The 18,633-nt window shown below is 34.3% G+C and overlaps 1 protein-coding gene and 1 long non-coding RNA gene across 2 annotated transcripts; one reads left to right on the top strand and one right to left on the bottom strand.

Moving 5' to 3' along the window:
• Positions 1-870: 870 nt before the first annotated feature.
• On the bottom strand, positions 871-7,109 carry LOC147076073 (uncharacterized). The gene is made up of 4 exons (XR_015069530.1): positions 6,882-7,109; positions 6,390-6,521; positions 4,676-4,828; positions 871-2,429 (listed from the first exon to the last, which is right to left on the bottom strand). It is a non-coding gene; the product is annotated as an uncharacterized LOC147076073 (long non-coding RNA).
• A 940-nt stretch (positions 7,110-8,049) lies between these two features.
• On the top strand, positions 8,050-17,323 carry LOC147076072 (uncharacterized). The gene is made up of 4 exons (XM_085941178.1): positions 8,050-8,262; positions 13,230-13,361; positions 14,895-15,047; positions 15,756-17,323. The coding sequence occupies exons 1-4, from the start codon at positions 8,116-8,118 to the stop codon at positions 17,265-17,267; spliced, it is 1,944 nt and encodes a 647-aa protein (XP_085797304.1). The 5' UTR covers positions 8,050-8,115; the 3' UTR covers positions 17,268-17,323.
• The last annotated feature ends 1,310 nt before the right edge of the window (positions 17,324-18,633 follow it).

The raw sequence follows: 18,633 nt of genomic DNA, 5'->3' as shown, positions 1-18,633 counted from the left end.
TGGGTCAAAATGGAGCTTTTTTCTATTTTCAAAGCATGATCCTGGACATACCTTAAATGTTGTAGATAATTTATTTTTATAATTTTGAAGCCTTATTATCCGTTATATTTATTTTAGAAATTTTATGACTGCATAAAGTATTTTTATTACATAAAATAGTATTCTTTTAAACCTCTCGCTCTAATGTTTTAGAATATAGTCATATTTCAGTACATCCATATGCAGTGGTGTTAATTTTTTTTACATTTATTAATTTTTAAACGCATTTATAAAGCCATTAGTAAAACTTATGTTGAAATTATTATAGTGACATATTAACGATAAAAAAAATATATTGATAATCTCTGTGATCCCAAATTTGACCAGAATTAGGCATTTTATTATTCACAAAATGGGCAAGATTAACACATTTGAAGATAATTCTAAAGATACTCATTATAAGCTATGTCTTTGACCATTCAAGTGTGATAAACATCCTACGAATAAAGATTGCTTTATAATAATTATTGACCTAAGAATAAGGTAGTGTTTTTTTTTAAATACGCCATTTCTTTTGGCATTCCCCAGTGGTTAAGCTACAACATACGGCCGTAGCCATAAATGGACAAACTATAATTGAAGAAGGGAGTAAAATGATGTTAATGCGCGTGTTTGAACATGTACCTAACTGATTTTTTTTAAACTGTACAGCCCGAAACGTCGAGTAAAGAAGGAAGAAGAACACACGGTGGAAACCCAAAAATCTACTACGATAAAAAACAACCGTGAAAGCCTCAAACATTTTATTAACGTGTATGTTGGCATTTTTAATTTAAACAAACAATTATTACATACAAAAAGTGTTTATCATAATATAATAAAAATACAAGTACAATTTTTATATCATAATTTATTAAAATTGAAAAAATATTCAAGTCTTGTCGTTTTACAATAATTAAGATTTTCTATATACCTATTTAATAAACATTATAATAACACCCACGGTGGCCGCGCGGCTTAAGCGTTGGACTATCACGCCGTGGGTCCCAGGTTCGAATTCAAAGTCTGGCAAGTACACAAATTGTTTTTTTTTAATTTGGACTATGGACCTAATAGGTTGGGCAAGTGGCTGACATCTATTTCTGTTAATACAAACCTCTACTCTGTAGAGGCGCATATGATCCTATTAGGATCGGAGATAGTCAGGGGGGATTAATACAGTTTCTATAATACATAAGACGACCATGCTTTTTTATAAAACCTAATAAAAATGTCATAATATGTTATATGGGTTAATATGAAAAAATAAGTGTGCTTTCATCCTATCAGTTGATATACATGTGTCATTATTACACTCGATACATGTAAACTTTTCACCAGATGTGTAAATTTATAAGATTTTATGTTACCGCACGTTATACACGTGAAGCAAACAATATTACATTTAAAACGCTCTTCACCAGTGAGTCATTTTATGTAATTTCATATAACCAGATGTTAAACATAAATAATCATATTGTACACATTTAAATGATTGCTCTAGAGTGAGTTAATTTGTGTTTTTTCATGTTACCAGATTTTACACACGAGTAATGACATTGGTCACATTTGAATGGCTTTTCACCAGAATGAGTCAATTTGTGTAATTTCAATGAATCAAATCTTCTTGATGAGTAATTACACTGGTCACATTTAAATGGCTTTTTATCAGAATGAGTCGTTTTGTGTGATTTCATCGTACCGTATTGTATACAAGAATAATCACATTGGTCACATTTAATTGGTTTTTCACCAGAATGAGTCATTTTGTGTTTTTCCATATCGCTAGATTGGATAAATGAGTAATTACATTGGGCACATTGAAATGGCTTTTCACCAGAATGAGCCATTTTGTGTCTTTTCATACCACCAGACGCAATACATGAGTAATTACATTGATCACATTTAAATGGCTTTTCACCAGAATGAGTCATTTTGTGTAATTTAATACTACAAGAATAATTGCAAGAGTAATTGCATTGGTCACAATTAAATCGTTTTTTACAAGTATTTTTGTTTATTTTGTTCAGATTTTTTAAATGAGTTTGAATGTTAAAGGAATTTTCCGTCTTGTCTGCATTTATTTTTTTATGAGACGCTTTGTGAAGCGTCAATAGAGATAACGATGCAAAAAAATCAAAACATAAACCACACACAAAATTTTCGTTATTAAACGATTTTTTCTCCAACTTTATAACAGCTACTAATAATTTGGGATCTGTGACGTTTGATTGTATAATATGCTTACGTTCAGCAGTGCGACTGGCTATATCTTTATTGATTTCGTATATCCCTATTTTTTTTTTAATGTCTTGATCGTCGATCTGTATTTCATTGTATGTCCCTTGTGGTGTGATGCTCTCTGAAAACCCGAGACTACCGAAATTTACAGCAGTCGATGCAGGAATCAACTAAAATAAGGTAAAATATCGCATTAAGATAATATAGGCAAACGACATAGGTATATCAGAAAATATTATTTAAAAAAAAACATATTAAAGATTATGTAGGAATCTTCACAGGATCTTGGGAGGATCAAATTTAGAAGGAGAAAAGTGTACTTAGTACGCACACAATGGAGTGATAACATAATAAAAGATGTCAACCATCCACCAATGACATTATTAATGGACAACGTACTCAATACCGTAGCATCAAGTAAAATCGCACATGTCTAGGTAGACGTCACGCAATTTCCATTATGCCATATCACGCATCGGGAATTTATAACAATATGACTTTTATTGTAATGGCGTTAGAACTGTGTTTCAAGTGTCAATGTTCATTTAAGCGAACCCGTTCGAACCGAACCAATCGGTCAAAAAACTATTCTTGAAATAAAATACTATTTACAATTTTACATACATTTTTAATATCATGTTGTTGCTAAAGTGCCATTATCTCAGCTCGACATTATTGTGGACTGGCTACATTCTGCATAACTACGATTAATTTTAGTTTAAAGGAATTAAACGTAGAATAGAGCTTAAAACAGCTACGAGTTCGTGTTCATGTGTTATGGGGTCATGCTCAACGTAAATCGTTGTATTTTAGAAGGAACCCGTAATTTACACAATCACTAATGACCTGCCCTTTTACTTACCGCATTTAAATATTATGTTAATTACATCTGATTGTCAACGACTCTCAAAGCGCCAGTCGCGGTGTTAGCACTAAATGAGTAAATAACTAAAGATAAAATCAGTTAACACCGCATAATATAAGGATTTAGTGGTTATGTGTTATTAATAATTGAAAGTGACGATCAAAGTAAGTAAACTTCTTCTGTGTAGGTATAATAATATCATAATACACTAGGACGGTTGTCAATGTGACAGTCGATTCTAAACGCAATAACTAATAACTTATTTATACTCTTCAGTCATTATAGAATACCAAACTCTGCTTACAAGTACGTTATCAATAAATAGTATGGCAGTGGACCACTCGCTGCTTGTGCAAAAAGTTATGCTCAGGCTTTATTAATCTAAAGATGGCGGTGGGTCGGGGTAACGATCCGCCGACGGGATTTGCGTGTATGCCCGATCACGACGCGTATCAAGTTAATCAAAGCGCGACCTATAAACGGCGACACACATTGAGGTGCATGTCACGGTGCTTGTCGCCTGCTGTCACGGGCTAAAACTTGTGTAATGTCGTTTTTCTTGGTGTTTAAAATCTTATCCCCATCCTGTAGTACATTTTGAACCTTTAAACGAACATTGTCAGTTGAAAAAATCTGCCGTAATCACTGCACCGCAAGTGAAGACACAATATTTCCTGTAAAACTAAAAATTTTACGTGCATTAGTCGAAGCGGTTCGGTGACGTGTTTTGCAGTGCTTCATTCGGAAATCGCCCTCCTGGACCAAAGTTAAAAGGTCAAACCCGCGAACGATCTCGCCGTGTACTATATTTTATTTACTCCGAGCGCCAATACCTACTACGTCATCCTAGATTTTGATAGATACCTTCAAATACCTATCCACGTCGCGATTACACCATCGGCTCGCAAACTTTATCGTCGTGGCTCAGGCGCCCAAGACTTCATTTTTTTTAGTAGTATCAAAACCAAGAAACTACAGTACCTCGTCCACATTATGAGAGGACAAAAGTACAGCATTCCCCAACTTGTCATTCAGGGAAAGATCAATGGTAAGCGTAGCAGAGGACGGCGCCGCATTTCGTGGGTTATTAAGAACCTCCGTGATTGATTGATCCACTGAACTGTTCCGGGTAACAGACAACAAAGCTAAGATCGCCTTGAAGGTCGCTGACCTCCGCTAGGGGATGGCACAATAAGAAAATATCATCATCATCAGCATACATCAACATACATCTTAAACATTTACACAACTGTCAACGTTTTGCGCACATTGGCGTGCTCTACCAACCAAAATTCAGTTTGTCTTGACAACCCTTGAACTTTAACATCTCCTGAGCTAACCGAAGGGTGGAAGCTGGTCGTGTATACCATCATCTGATACACGTATAGACCGACGCCGCAATACGAAAAGCGCTACCTAACGTCTGGTCTACCGAAGTACTGTTAGTGGGTAACTGTCAAGTGTTATTCCACTTGACTTTCCCCATACCCAGAGAAACTTCGGGGTGTCAAGTATAAGTAGATTATTTTAAATGAATAGATTGTTCTATACCTGATTTTCTTGGTTGCATTCGGAATTAGAGCAACTAGGTTGAGAGTAATTATAATTGCTTTGCTCTACATCCTCTTGAACAATCTCATTCTCTGAGTCAACCCGCTCAAAATCAGTCTCCAGTTTTACAGTGGTCGGATATTTTGAAGGTATCTATAAAAATACATTGATTTTATAAATTATAAAGCATGTCAGTATCTTTTTATGAGGATATAATAATTATAATGTAATACAGTGTTTCCCAAACTTATGACATATGTGTACCCCTTCCATAATTTTCGTAACACTGAGTACTCCTCGTCAAGATAATGCATAATATACTTTAATAACAATCAAAATATATTTTTTCCTTTTTTAGAACATAAACAAAATAATAATAAACGAAAAATAAAATTATTTCACACTAAAATACCTATACATAAAATAATAAAAGTTATATTATAAATAATATTCATTATAATCGATGAGAAGAGTGAAATTGTTTATGTTGAGACAGATCATCATAATTGGGTTCCCTGGTTATTAATTTTAATCCGAGATGCGTAAAAAGCAACTTCACATAGATATGAAGGCAAGATGTTTTTCAGGACTTTCTCTGTTGAAACTGGATACACATGTTGCATTTGCAACCAAAAAAATGTTAAAGTACACTCCTTATATTTATTTTTCAAGAATCCATCTGAAGCTAATTCCAACAATTGCTCTTCTTCCGCATGCGATAAACCTTCTAGATGTTGTATCGATGTCATAATAATGCTTGTTGTACCTGACGCAGCAAAGGCCCTTTGCAGCGCGTACCCCCACCAAACTCTTCCCGTAGTACCTCAGGAGGTACGCGTACCACACTTTTGGGATATTACACCAACGTCGATATTTAGAATATGAAAGAAGAATACACATTATTTCAAATTACAAAAGGTATATATTATACTAAGGGTATTAATAGAGAGTTTCCGAGTTATTTGAAATATAAAAGAAGAAGAAAAATACATAACATAAAAGAACATAAGCGTTTTTTAAAGTGATATATTATGTATGATTATGTACGTAATAAAAATATTGTCCTCGATCATTGCCGACTCAAGTAGAAAGCCGATACATTACACGGCTGGTCCTACTTTTCGCCTCTCCCGTTGTCTATGAATGACCTGTCATTGTCTATAGAGTGCTCACACTGACGCGTCTGTCGTGTTCACTTGTCGGAGTATTCTTAGTTTCAGATTTCTTTCAGATTATTTTAACGTATCTTGGAGACTTTGGAATTCATCTGATTTAGTGGTGATGTGTTATTAATAATTGGAAGTGACTATCATAGTAAGTAAACGTCTTCTGTGTGTAATAATATCATAAAATACACTAGGACGTTTGTCAATGTGACAGTCGATTCTAAACGACAATAACTAATAACTTCTTTATACTCTTCAGTCATTATAGAATACCAAAATCTGCTTGCAAGTACGTTGTCAATAAATAGTATGGCAGTGGACCACTCGTTGCTTGCGCAAAAAGTTATGCTCAGGCTTTATTAATCTAAAGATGGCGGTAACTCGATTCAAATTGAAGAAAATTCAGGACTACAAAGATCGAAGTGAAAGTGTTTACTAATAAAATAAGAAGTTATGTTATCCAAGATATTTTAGAGTAATATATATGTAGATGATCGCATAATAGCACCTACCTATTTAAAAAATACATTGTATAAGTAGTTAAGCACCTGATTGATTGGCTCGCATTTTGAATATGAGCGACAAGGTTGAGGATCACTGTCTTCGACAAATTCTTCTTTGAAATCAACTTGGAGAGGATCAATCTCAGTTTTAATATCAGCAAGGTTGGTTACAGGGCTCTGAAAAACAAGACAGTAGGTATTTTATAATACGTGTTTACACCTATTTTAGAAAGTATTATGTGTTTCTGCCTGTGACCTATTAGGTATATTGTCTAGCTATTATTATTAAACGTTCAACAGCTGTCTTTAGATGAATTAAAGTAGTGAACCTGGGACCACAGAGACGTAGAACCTGTAGGAAGGTACTTAGTCAATCAATCGTTATGAAATGTCAATACAACGATGTATAATTTATTACATGTTTCAGTTAGTAAAACTCAATATGTCACCCAACTGTTTTATTTCCATTAGTAAGAAACTACTTCAACGAAGAATAAACACAATCTTTCAATGATTAATAAGTTTGGAAAACCTAACCTCAATAGTGCTGTTGGAATTGTCATCATTCTCTTGCTTTATACAAATGTTTGTAACCGGATTGTTTGGATGCATTGTTGTAACATCAAAGCATTGCTGCACTTCCACATAATCTTCAAAATCATCTAGTTCGCATTTTATATCCATTTTACGAAGTTTTATTGACGCATAAATATAACAAGCGTACCTAGGTAACTAGATTGACAGACGTGACAATAGACAATTGCCTAAATGAAATATTAATCGATTGGCCATAGATAAAACGTCTGCATTACCACTGCGACAAGTGTCAACACTAATTATTATTTTAATTATGTCTGTTGACGAAAGTCTGTAAAAACAATACATCATAGAAATGTTATTACGTTCAGGATCCACAATGTTGTAGCTTAGCCACTGGGAAATGCCAATAGAAAAGGCGTATTTCAAAAAAATACTACCTTATTCTTAGGTCAATAATTATTATAAAGCAATCAATATTTGTAGGATGTTTATCACATTTGAATGGTCAAACACATATATGTCAAACAAATATGTCTCTATATAATTTTAACATTAATTTTTTTAATGGTTTTGTAAATGCGTTTAAAAATTAATACAACTAAAAAATCTTAACACCACTGCACATGGGCGTACTGAAATATGACTATATATTATTTTAAAACATTAGATCGAGAGGTTTAAAAGAATACTATTTTATGTAATAAAAATACTTTATTATAGTCATCAAATGTTTAAAATAAATATAAAGGATAATAAGGCTTCAAAATTATATAGATTATCTACAACGTTTAAGGAATGTTCAGGATCATGCTTTGAAAATAGCATAAAAGCTCCATTTTGACGTAAGTAGGTACAATGAGAATGCGGTACAAAATAATCATACCGTTTACGTACCTACCATATTATTTTACTTGAAAAACAGCAATGATGCATATTGCCGTGACATATAGGTACTATTTCACTTATAAATGCATAAAATGGTGTGATTTGTACTTAACGTAGGTAATAACATATCTATCGATGGTATTATTGGTTTCGGAATTTCGTCAAGAGACATAAAATATTAATAATATTAATAGTGTTGACTGTTGTCGCAGTGAAAATGCAGCCGTTTTGTATTATATATGGCCAAGCCGAGAGATTATTATCGATTAGGTAATTGTCTATTGCCACGCCTGTCAATCTACTTGCCCAGGCTTGTGATATTTTTGCGTGAATTAAACTTCGTAAAATGAATGTAAAACGTGAACGAGGTGATTTTGAAGATGATTCGGAAGTCCAGCAATGGTTTGATGTGCCAATAATCCATCCAAACAATCCGGATACAAACATTTGTACAAAGCAAGAGAATGCTTTCGATGCCAACAGCACTATTGAGGTTAGGTTTTCCAAACTTATTAATCATATAATTATATAGTCTACTGTCACGACTGTCAAGCTGATTACCTATACTTGTGATATTTTGGGTCAAATAAACTTCGTAAAATGGTTTGTAAAACGCGAACCAGATGATTTTGAAGATAATTCAGAAGTAGAGCAATGGTTTGATGTGCCAATAATCCATCCAAACAATCCGGATACAAACATTTGTACAAAGCAAGAGAATGCTTTCGATGCCAACAGCACTATTGAGGTTAGGTTTTCCGAATTTATTAATCATTGTAAGATTGTGTTTATTCTTCATTGACGTGGTTTCTTACTGATGCAAATAAAACAGTGAACGTTACTAACTGCAACATGCGATAGATTATACATAGTTGTATTGCCACTTCACAACAATAATTTGACTAGGCACTGATTCGTTATCACACTTCCGGTCTTATACCGGAAGTACTTATAAATCAACGAGATTCCCACTGTCCCTATCTACTATCTAGCAAAACCACTGCCAAGGGAACGGGCTTGGGAGAATCAGCGGGGAAAGAAGACCCTGTTGAGCTTGACTCTAGTCTGGTACTTTTAAGAGTCATAACATTGACGACTCAAGTAGAAAGCCGATACATTCACAACGACTGGTCCTACTTTTTCCGCCCCTCCCGTTGTTGTCGATGGATGACCTGTCATTGTTCTATAGAGTGCTCAAACTGACGCGTCTATCGTGTTCAAATAGGGAATAGTTTGATTTGGATAGATGAGTTACATGATAAATAATACACTAGCATCAACACACCTTCTACAGATGTAATGCATAGATCAATGCTACATATTTTTTGGAAATCGATATTACCACCAGTTTTTGTGTGAAGCACTAGTCTAACTTTGACAGCTGAGAGCAGCAAGAATGTATATTATTTATAAATAACACTGATAGTTTACACATTGACATTGATTTTTAATTATCACATTTAAAATGCGTGCCAATTACATCGATCGGCCGCCTGATCGTTACGCGCCAGGTGCGTCTTCAGCGTCCAATGACTTAATATTTTTAATTTGAGAATTTTTCATAATTCAATTTGAAACGAGAAATGGCGTATAAGCAATCTGGGATCTGATTTTGAAAGCTGAACAGTGGACCACTCGTTGCTTGTGCAAAAAGATATGCTCAGGCTCAAATAATCTTAAGATGGCGCTGGGTCTAATCATGCCCATTACTTATGTAGTCAATAAAAATAGGTGTAGCAAAACACTCGATCGTACTCCTTGGTTAACCAGCGGGATTGTATGACAGATGTAAATTTTTAAATCAATGGCTTTAAGTATATATTAAGTTTTTGTAAGTTAAGTACTTAACATTGTTCGGTAAATATATAGTTGTAATAGCACGTAAGTGGTATAGTAAAGCGCGGGTCTAGGACGATTTGGCACCGGACAACTGGACGCCACGGAATTGGAAAATAAATAGACGTTAGGTACTAAGTTTAATAGTTGGTGAGAATGTAAATATGCAGACGTAAACAATGATTTAATCGTGCATATGTTTAAGTTATGTTTAACAATGAGGTCACTTCACGTTAAACTTCTCTGCATCGGCACCTGCATGACGTTTTGAGCGTTTTTATCATATTCCGCATGCCTGAACTTTTCGAATGTCATGTCAAAATCACGTTTTTTTGTTTTTAGCGGTTGGCACTATGTATTTTCGATAAGAACGTCGTCTATTATCTATGGTCTGCAGGTTGGGTTCTATTATCTATGGATGTCATGCCGCATGTATTTTAAACGTACGCACACGCAGAAACTTAAAATTAATTGAAATTAGCATAAATAATAATTCAAATTACTAATACATTATAGTAGGCACTCTTCATCAGTGTCATTCTTCAATGAATTTACGAGATGGTGCACGTTCAAAATATTCTGCAAAATGACGAAACCATAGACTAAATTTTCGCTGCGACAGCGTGACAGTGGGCGACGTGCACCCAATAGCTAACTCTACACTCGGGATTTCTGTTCAACACTCCAGCAACTTCGTACTTTTTTCAGGAAGATTCGACTTGTTCGTGGAGTTGCTAGTCGATTGATATATGTATATTAGTCTATAGGTACTCGAAATAGACAATGGTTGATCATATTATTGGTAATAAAATAAGATTTTTTTTGAATTTCAAAATGTCGTCTGAGATGACATTAGCTTTTATTGAACGAATGTAGACAGTAAAACGGATTCATCTCCTCTGCTCATGCACAAAACCTCGGTGTAAAACCAGAATTTAAAAGTTGAAGAGGAATCGGGTGATGAATTAACTAAATGTGAACTTGGCTATTGTGGGTTGCGCTTAATGGCCGCTGCGCGATCTGGAGGACGTCACGTGACCCAGGATGATAGGAAGCTGACGTGGACGGCCATTTTAAAATCAGTAGAGAAAGGGCTTAATCGTGAGTGGACGTAAAAATTAGCTCGTGAAGTGCGCCAAAAAAAATGACTCTAGACATTAATAATTAGAACATAAGCGATCCTTGTTAGAAAATAAGTAATTAAGAAAGTAACTTACGGACTAAATACGCGCCATGTAGAACATTTAAGAGCGTACTTCAGTGAAACGGCAAATAATTTTCAAAAGTAGGTGCGACGAAATTTCTCATTAGCCGCCAATCGGAGACTGAGAGTCGAAGTGTGCACACGTCGATTTGTTACGTCAAGGCGTCGGATGAAAATATTCTTAAATCGTGTAAAGATGAGTAAAAAACTTTTCTTCTTCTTATTGTGCCATCCCCTAGCGGAGGTCGGCCACCATCAAAGCGATCTTATCTTTGTCGTCTGCTACCCGGAATAGTTCAGTAGAGCTGCACTCGTACCAATCACGGAGGTTCTTAAGCCACGAAATGCGGCGCCGTCCTCTGCTGCGCTTCCCATTGATCTTTCCTTGAATGACAAGTTGAGGAATGCTGTATTTTTGTCCTCTCATAATGTGGCCGAGGTAGTGTAGTTTCCTGGTTTTGATACTACGTAGAACTTCTCGGTCCTTCCCCATTCGATTAAGAACTTCAACATTTGTCACCCGGTCAGTCCAAGGAATTTTGAGGATGCGTCTATACAGCCACATCTCGAAAGCTTCAAGTCTCCGTGACATATCTTGGTTTAGCGTCCATACTTCCATACCATAGAAAAGAATTGAGAGAACATAACAACGTACCATACGCAGTCTCAGACCTAGGTTAAGATCTCGATTGCTAAGGAGGCGTCTCATTTTGAGAAAGGCGCTCCTTGCGATCTCAATTCTAGTTTTTATTTCCTGAGACTGGTCCCATTTCTCATTGACCCATGTACCTAAATATTTATAATGGGTCACACGTTCGATTGGTTCGCTGTTAATGGCAAAATTTGTGTTGGTGTCTGGTGTCGCTGTTTTTGATACTAGTAATAGTTTTGTTTTCTTGAGGTTCATTTTTAAACCATAAGAATTACTGACCTCATTAACCTTTTCTACCAGTTGATGTAAACTCTTTAAACTATCAGCAATCAGCACATTATCATCGGCATATCGTATATTGTTAATATGTTTGCCATTAACCATAATACCCACCGATTTACCTTGTAAGGCTTCCTTGAAAATAGCTTCCGAGTACATGTTAAATAGCAAAGGTGACAATATACACCCCTGTATTTCACCGCGACGAATTTTTACCTCTCCACTGATTTCGTTTTCAATCTTAATATTCGCTGTTTGATTCTAATATAAGTTAGCTATCTAATTCAGTTGAATGACTCTTGCATCGATGCCTTTCTCCTGTAAGAGTTCGAGAAGTTTAGGATGCCTAACAGTATCGAATGCTTTCTCGTAATTGATGAAACACATTATAAACACCAACATTAACATCTAGGCATCTTTGCACAAGAACATTCAAGCTGAAAAGTGCTTCGCGAGTGCTCAAACCACTTCTGAAGCCAAATTGTGTGTCATCCATGTCTTCTTCGCATTTTCGAAAAATCCTATTATGGATGATTTTTAATAAGACTTTTAACATGTGGCTCATCAAACATATTGTTCTAAACTCGCTGCACTCCTTTGCATTCGCCTTTTTTGATAGAGTGATGAATGTCGATTTCAACCAATCATCGGGAATTATGCCCGTTTCGAAAATTTTATTAAACAAATCAACAAGAACTTCTAATTGATCATCTTCTAATAATTTTATCATTTCGTTGTAAATATTATCAGGGCCGACAGCTTTACTATTTTTAGAATTTCGTATTGTGTTTATTATTTCTGCCCTATTTATGCATGGGGCTTGTTCACATTCATTAAAAGTATAGCCAATAGGTCCCCTATCATCATCAAACAGATTTTCAATTTAGTCTTCCAACGAGTCAGCTTCTTTTCTATATCTAATATAATACGCGAAAAAACTTAATGTATGTACTTAAAAAAGAAAACATATCAATGAATATACTATTACTATTAGTAATATAACAATAAACATAAGATTAAATGGACGCATGTTGGATTTTTATGACAAATTATATTTAGTTCGGCACAATCCGCGCATCGCCTAGCCACGATCTTTTTACGATAGACGATTACGATTTAGACTACGCATCAACTGAAGTATAGCCCTAAGTTTATTTGTAATATCCAAAACACAGTGAAAATATAAAGCTAAGTGCTACCAAAAAAAAGACTATTTAATTTATATTGTGAATCCTGGGTTCTACCAACATCTTGAGCTAGTCTTCGAACCCAGGATATCTCAGTACCTACTGCGTCTCTGTGTCCTCTGGTTTACTACTTTCTTCATCTGAAGACAGCCGTTGAACGTTTATTAATAGCTAGACAGTATAGAACCTTGATAATAAATAGGTCACAGACAGAAACTTCCGTGTGTTTGCGCTATATATAACGTATGTTACTAATATAGGTGTAAACACGTATTATAAAATACCTTCTGTCTTTTTTTCAGAGCCCTGTAACCAGCCTTGCTGGTATTAAAACTGAGATTGATTCTCTCCGAGTTGATTTCAAAGAAGAATTTGTCGATGACAGTGATCCGCAACCTAGTTGCTCATATTCAAAATGCGAGCCAATAAATCAGGTGCTTACCTACTTATACAATATTATATTATTATTTTAAATAGGTATGCACTATTATGCGATCATCTACATATATAATTACTCTAAAATATCTTGGATAACACACTAATTTCTTATTTAAATACCAGTTTGTTTATATATAAACACTTTCACTTCGATTTTTGATTTCCAGCTTATCTACTTCAATTGGAATCGAGCATAATATTTTTATTAAGTACATACATAATCAACATCACTTTTAAAAACGCTTATATTATTTTATTATGAGTATTGATGTGTGTTCTTCTTCTTCTTTTATATATTAAGCTACCTCTATTAATATCCATAGTATATATACCATAGAGATTAGTAAATTCCTTTGATAATAATACCTTTTAGAACTCACGTGGGTGTTGTGGAGTCCTTCATTTCGGCTAGGCACTTTGATGTATTGGTGAGTGAGAGACATTATAACGGGCACAAATTGATAACACAGATGCTTGTTTTATAATTCCGCGCAGAATTGTTTTATTACACAAAAGCATGGACAAGCATTGGTCTTATTACAATTATATTTAAAGATAGATTAGGCACTACACTGACGTTATTTTTTTTGGGTTGATTTATTTAGGTATCTTGTGGTATTCACTTTGTATTAGGTTTCACGGATCACTTGTTATTTATTTCACACTTGCCTAATAGGGTTTCTACGATTATTTATTTACACGGGAACACTCTCCGACCATGTCCGATCCTAATAGGATCATATGGGCCTCCACAGAGTAGAGGTTTGTATTAACAGATTTTGTTTTTACGAGAAATGGATGTCAGCCACTTGCTCAACCTATTAGGTCCATACCCTGACTCATACACAAATTGAAAATCAATATGTGTACTTGCCAGACCCAGGATTCGAACCTGAGACCCACGGCGTGATAGTCCAATGCTTAAACACTACAAGGGATATACTGATTTATAAAATCGAGACGGGTGGAGTTTACTTTTTCTTGGCAGCCCCATCCGCAAAGACAAAGCGGGAACGAGAGACATGTCTCCTGATTTCGCAAGCGAAATCGTACCAAAAGAATTATGTTCGTCTACCCCTTCGTAAGATGCGTGAGAGGGGCTGGCGGGGTGCGGTACTTCCTAAATTTCGGACAACTGTAAACTGCGATCGCCTCGGCGACTTCGACGGATGTATTTTTTACCGAGAAGGGTAAACAGGTAGTTTGCTTTGTGTCAGGGGACGCTGAGAAACCTCATGTTGTTTGCGAAATATTTATTTTAGAATATTTATCAGGGGTTGCAAACTTTTGCAGGGCATAATATAGTGATTTTACGGGACGGTAGTCATTTTTTTATGTAAGGTTTCTTATATGGGATTGGAGACGTCTCTTCGCGAGGTGTTGTATTTGGTATGAATAGGTACATACCTATTTTAATTCTTCTTTTATATTCTCAATAACTACGTTATATTACACTATTATAATTATTATATCGTCATAAGAAGATACTGATATGCCTTTTTATTTATGAAATTAATGTATTTTTATAGATACCTTCAAAATACCCGACCACTGTAAAACTGGAGACTGATTTTGAGCGGGTTGACTCAGAGAATGAGATTGTCGAAGAAGATGTAGAGCAAAGCAATTATGATTACCCTCAACCAAGTTACTCTAATTCTGAATGCAACCCGGGAAACCTGGTATGGAACAATCTATTCTTTTAAAATAATCTATTAATACTGATATAACTTCACATACACTTCTTACTCTAAATTCGATCTTCCCAAAATGTCAAGATTTCTACATTTTATCATTGAGATGTTTGATTTTTTAAATAATATTCTCTGATATACCTATGCCGTTTGCCTATATTATATTAATGTGATATTATGCCTTATTGAATGTGTGCATATATGTAACAAAAATCTAAAATTAAATTTGCTCGAACAGTTGGAAATTAATTGCGAATTATCCAAAATTAATCAAATAATTAATGAAAATTTGGTAATGCATTCGTCGCCACTATTAAATATAGTTTAAGCACATGATTAACACATTTATACTAATAATATTTAAATTGATTAATAATGTCTATAAATAACCAAAACACTCGAATTTTGATATCCATTAAAAACCCACATAGGGTTTTCAAACTATTAATAATAAGTACACAAAGTCATAATATTATTTGAACGAATAAGAAAATTTATTTTTGTCTCTATCTATAAGTATAGTATTTAAGCAAAGGCAAACGGCCTACTGAGTAGTCTTGATAATGGTGTTACAACCGAAATAGCTATCGACAAACCTTTTTAAAAACCTGTAGATTTTAATATTAATTATATTTTCATTTCACGTAAAATAGAATTCTACCAAGTAAATGCTAACTCAATTAATACTTATTTTAGTTGATTCCTGCAACCACTGCCGTGACCAATTTCAGTAGTCTCGGGTTTTCAGAGAGAATCAAACCACAAGAGGCCTACGATAAAATACAGATCGACGATCAAGACATTAAAAAGGAACTGGGGATATATGAAGCCAATAAAAATATAGACAGTCGCACTGCTAAACGTAAGCATATACAATCTGACGTCACACATCCTAAATTATTAGTAGCTGTTTTAAAGTTGGAGCAAAAATGGTTTAATAACGAAAATTTTGTGTGCAGTGTTTGTTTTGATTTTTTTCCATCGTTATCTCTATTGACGCTTCACAAACCGTTTCATAAAAAATCAATTGAGGAAAAGACGGGAAATTTCTTAAGAATTCAAACGGATTTCAAAAATCTAAGCAAAAAAGAAAAAAATACTGGTCAAAAACTATTTAAATGCAATCAATGTGACTACTTCAGCATTCATTCTGGTTCTTTAAAACTACACAAAATGAATCACTCTGGAGAAAAGCCATTTAAATGTGACCAATGTGACTACTCATGTAAACGATTTGGTTATATGAAATTACACAAAATGACTCACTCTGGTGAAAAGCCATTTAATTGTGACCAGTGTAATTACTCATGTATCCGATCTGGTGATATGAAAAATCACAAAATGACTCATTCTGGTGAAAAGCCATTTATCTGTGACCAATGCAATTACTCGTCTACTAAATCTGGTACGATGAAAATGCATAAAATGACTCATAATGGTGAAAAGCCATTTAAATGTGACCAATGTAACTACTCTTGTACAACATCTGGTAACATGAGATTACACAAATTAACTCATTCTGGTGAAAAGCCTTTAAAATGTAACCATTGTAATTACTCTTGTAGAAAACCTGTTAATATGAAATTACACAAAATGACTCATTTTGGTGAAAAGCTATTTAAATGTGATCAATGTGATTACTCGTGTATGACATCTGCTTGGATGAAAAATCACAAAATATCCCATAGTCTTGAAAAACCTTTCAAATGTGACCAATGTATTTACTCTTGTATAACATCGCGTAGTATGAAATTACACAAAATGACTCATTCTGGTGAAAAGCCATTTAAATGTGACCAGTGTAATTACTCATGTATTAGATCTAATGACATGAAAGTACACAAAATGATACATTCTGGTGAAAAGCCATTTAAATGTGACCAATGTAATTACTCTTCTATAGCACCTCGTTATATGAGATTACACAAAATGACTCATTCTGGTGACAAGCCATTTAAATGTGACCAGTGTAATTACTCATCTATTAGATCTGATTCGACGAAATTACACAAATTGACTCATTCTGGTGAAAAGCCATTAATATGTGATCAATGTGATTACACGTGTATAACATCTGGTAACATGAAATTTCACAAAATGACTCATTCTGGTGAGAAGCCGTTTAATTGTGACCTATGTAATTACTCTTGTACACGATCTGGTAATATGAAAGTACACAAATTAACTCATTCTAGTGCAGTCGTTTAAATGTGTATAATATAATTACTTATTTTTTACATCCGGTAAGATAAAATTACACGTACTTTGTTTAAAAATCTTCTTAAATTTGACCTAAGTAATTTATCCTGTATAAATATTAGAGATGAAAAAACTGGTCGATTTTGTAGACTAAGTATACTTACTACCAGTATAAAAAATACTTAGTATATAAACTTGTTCCAAAATACTTACTAGTATTTGGAATACTATATAGATCGTTTAACGTGCGTATGCGACAAAAGTTTCATACTCAACTGAAACTAAAACCAACTCCATATTACTAGTGTTTTAAAATACGTATCGGCTCAGGGAACTCAGACTGTGTGTCGGCTTCAAAATAATCGCTAAAAATACGCTGAGCTCCGCTTGTCGAAAAGTCCCATTTATCACAAAATTTTAAATTTATGAATTGTTTTTCTGTTAGGTTACAATATCATTGTTAACAAAAATGAATAACAGTGATTGTTTTAAAATTTTAAACATGTTTTGAGCGGTGTATATCAAGCTTAAGCCTGTGAATCATCTCACCACTGTGCTGCGACACAAAATTTATGACCTATTATTATTCATACATTCGAACGCAATAGACTAATAAATTAAAACATATCTAGATTCAAGTGCTATTTCGTTTATGCGCATTTAATGTCAATAGTGTTGAATGTCTACTGGCGAGTGCACGGAACAGCGACTCGCGATGATATCATCCCAAGTTTTTCGGAATAAGTTTATTAGGCCACAAATACTAGTATGGGTAGTTTCATCCAAAACTTGAGTACACAAACTGGTGATAGTATTTCCAACTCACCTCTAATAAATATCTGTTTCCACCAACAATCAGAAAAAAACAAATTCTCGTAAAAAGACATATATTTTTATACATTATGATTTTTCGAGTAGGTATTACATCCGGTTCGATGACATACACAAAATTACTCACTGCTGAAAAGCGATTTAAATGTGATATAAGTAGCCTCTTGTGTATAACGTCCGGTAAGATGAAATCATAAATTGACACATTCGGGTAAAAGGTTTAAATGTCACGACTTTAATTACACATGTATATAGAAATAGGTACCATCAGTTGTTTATTCTCGCAAGGTGCAGAACCAACCTGCCACTGGTAATGCCAATTGGGAGGGTGATAACTATGTTCAACGAAATTGCTTCGGGTGTTGATATATTCCACCTACGTGAGAATGAGTATAGGTGGACGTTGTTTTATAAATTCTTAAAATAGGGTCTGCTTATCTTATCCGGTGTACTTCCTTGAACCTATCTAATTTATATTTGTTTTATTTACATATTTCTACTGTTTAATAACGTACTATCTATCTCTTTTTTTATGTAATACTGT

This window comes from Rhyacophila brunnea, unplaced genomic scaffold (genome assembly GCF_057557595.1).
Source record: "Rhyacophila brunnea isolate RB1 unplaced genomic scaffold, BYU_Rbru_1.0 scaffold_13, whole genome shotgun sequence".
Lineage (NCBI taxonomy): Eukaryota > Metazoa > Arthropoda > Insecta > Trichoptera > Rhyacophilidae > Rhyacophila > Rhyacophila brunnea.
Note: the sequence above shows the minus strand (reverse complement) of the source record. Positions and strands in the feature narration are given on the sequence as shown.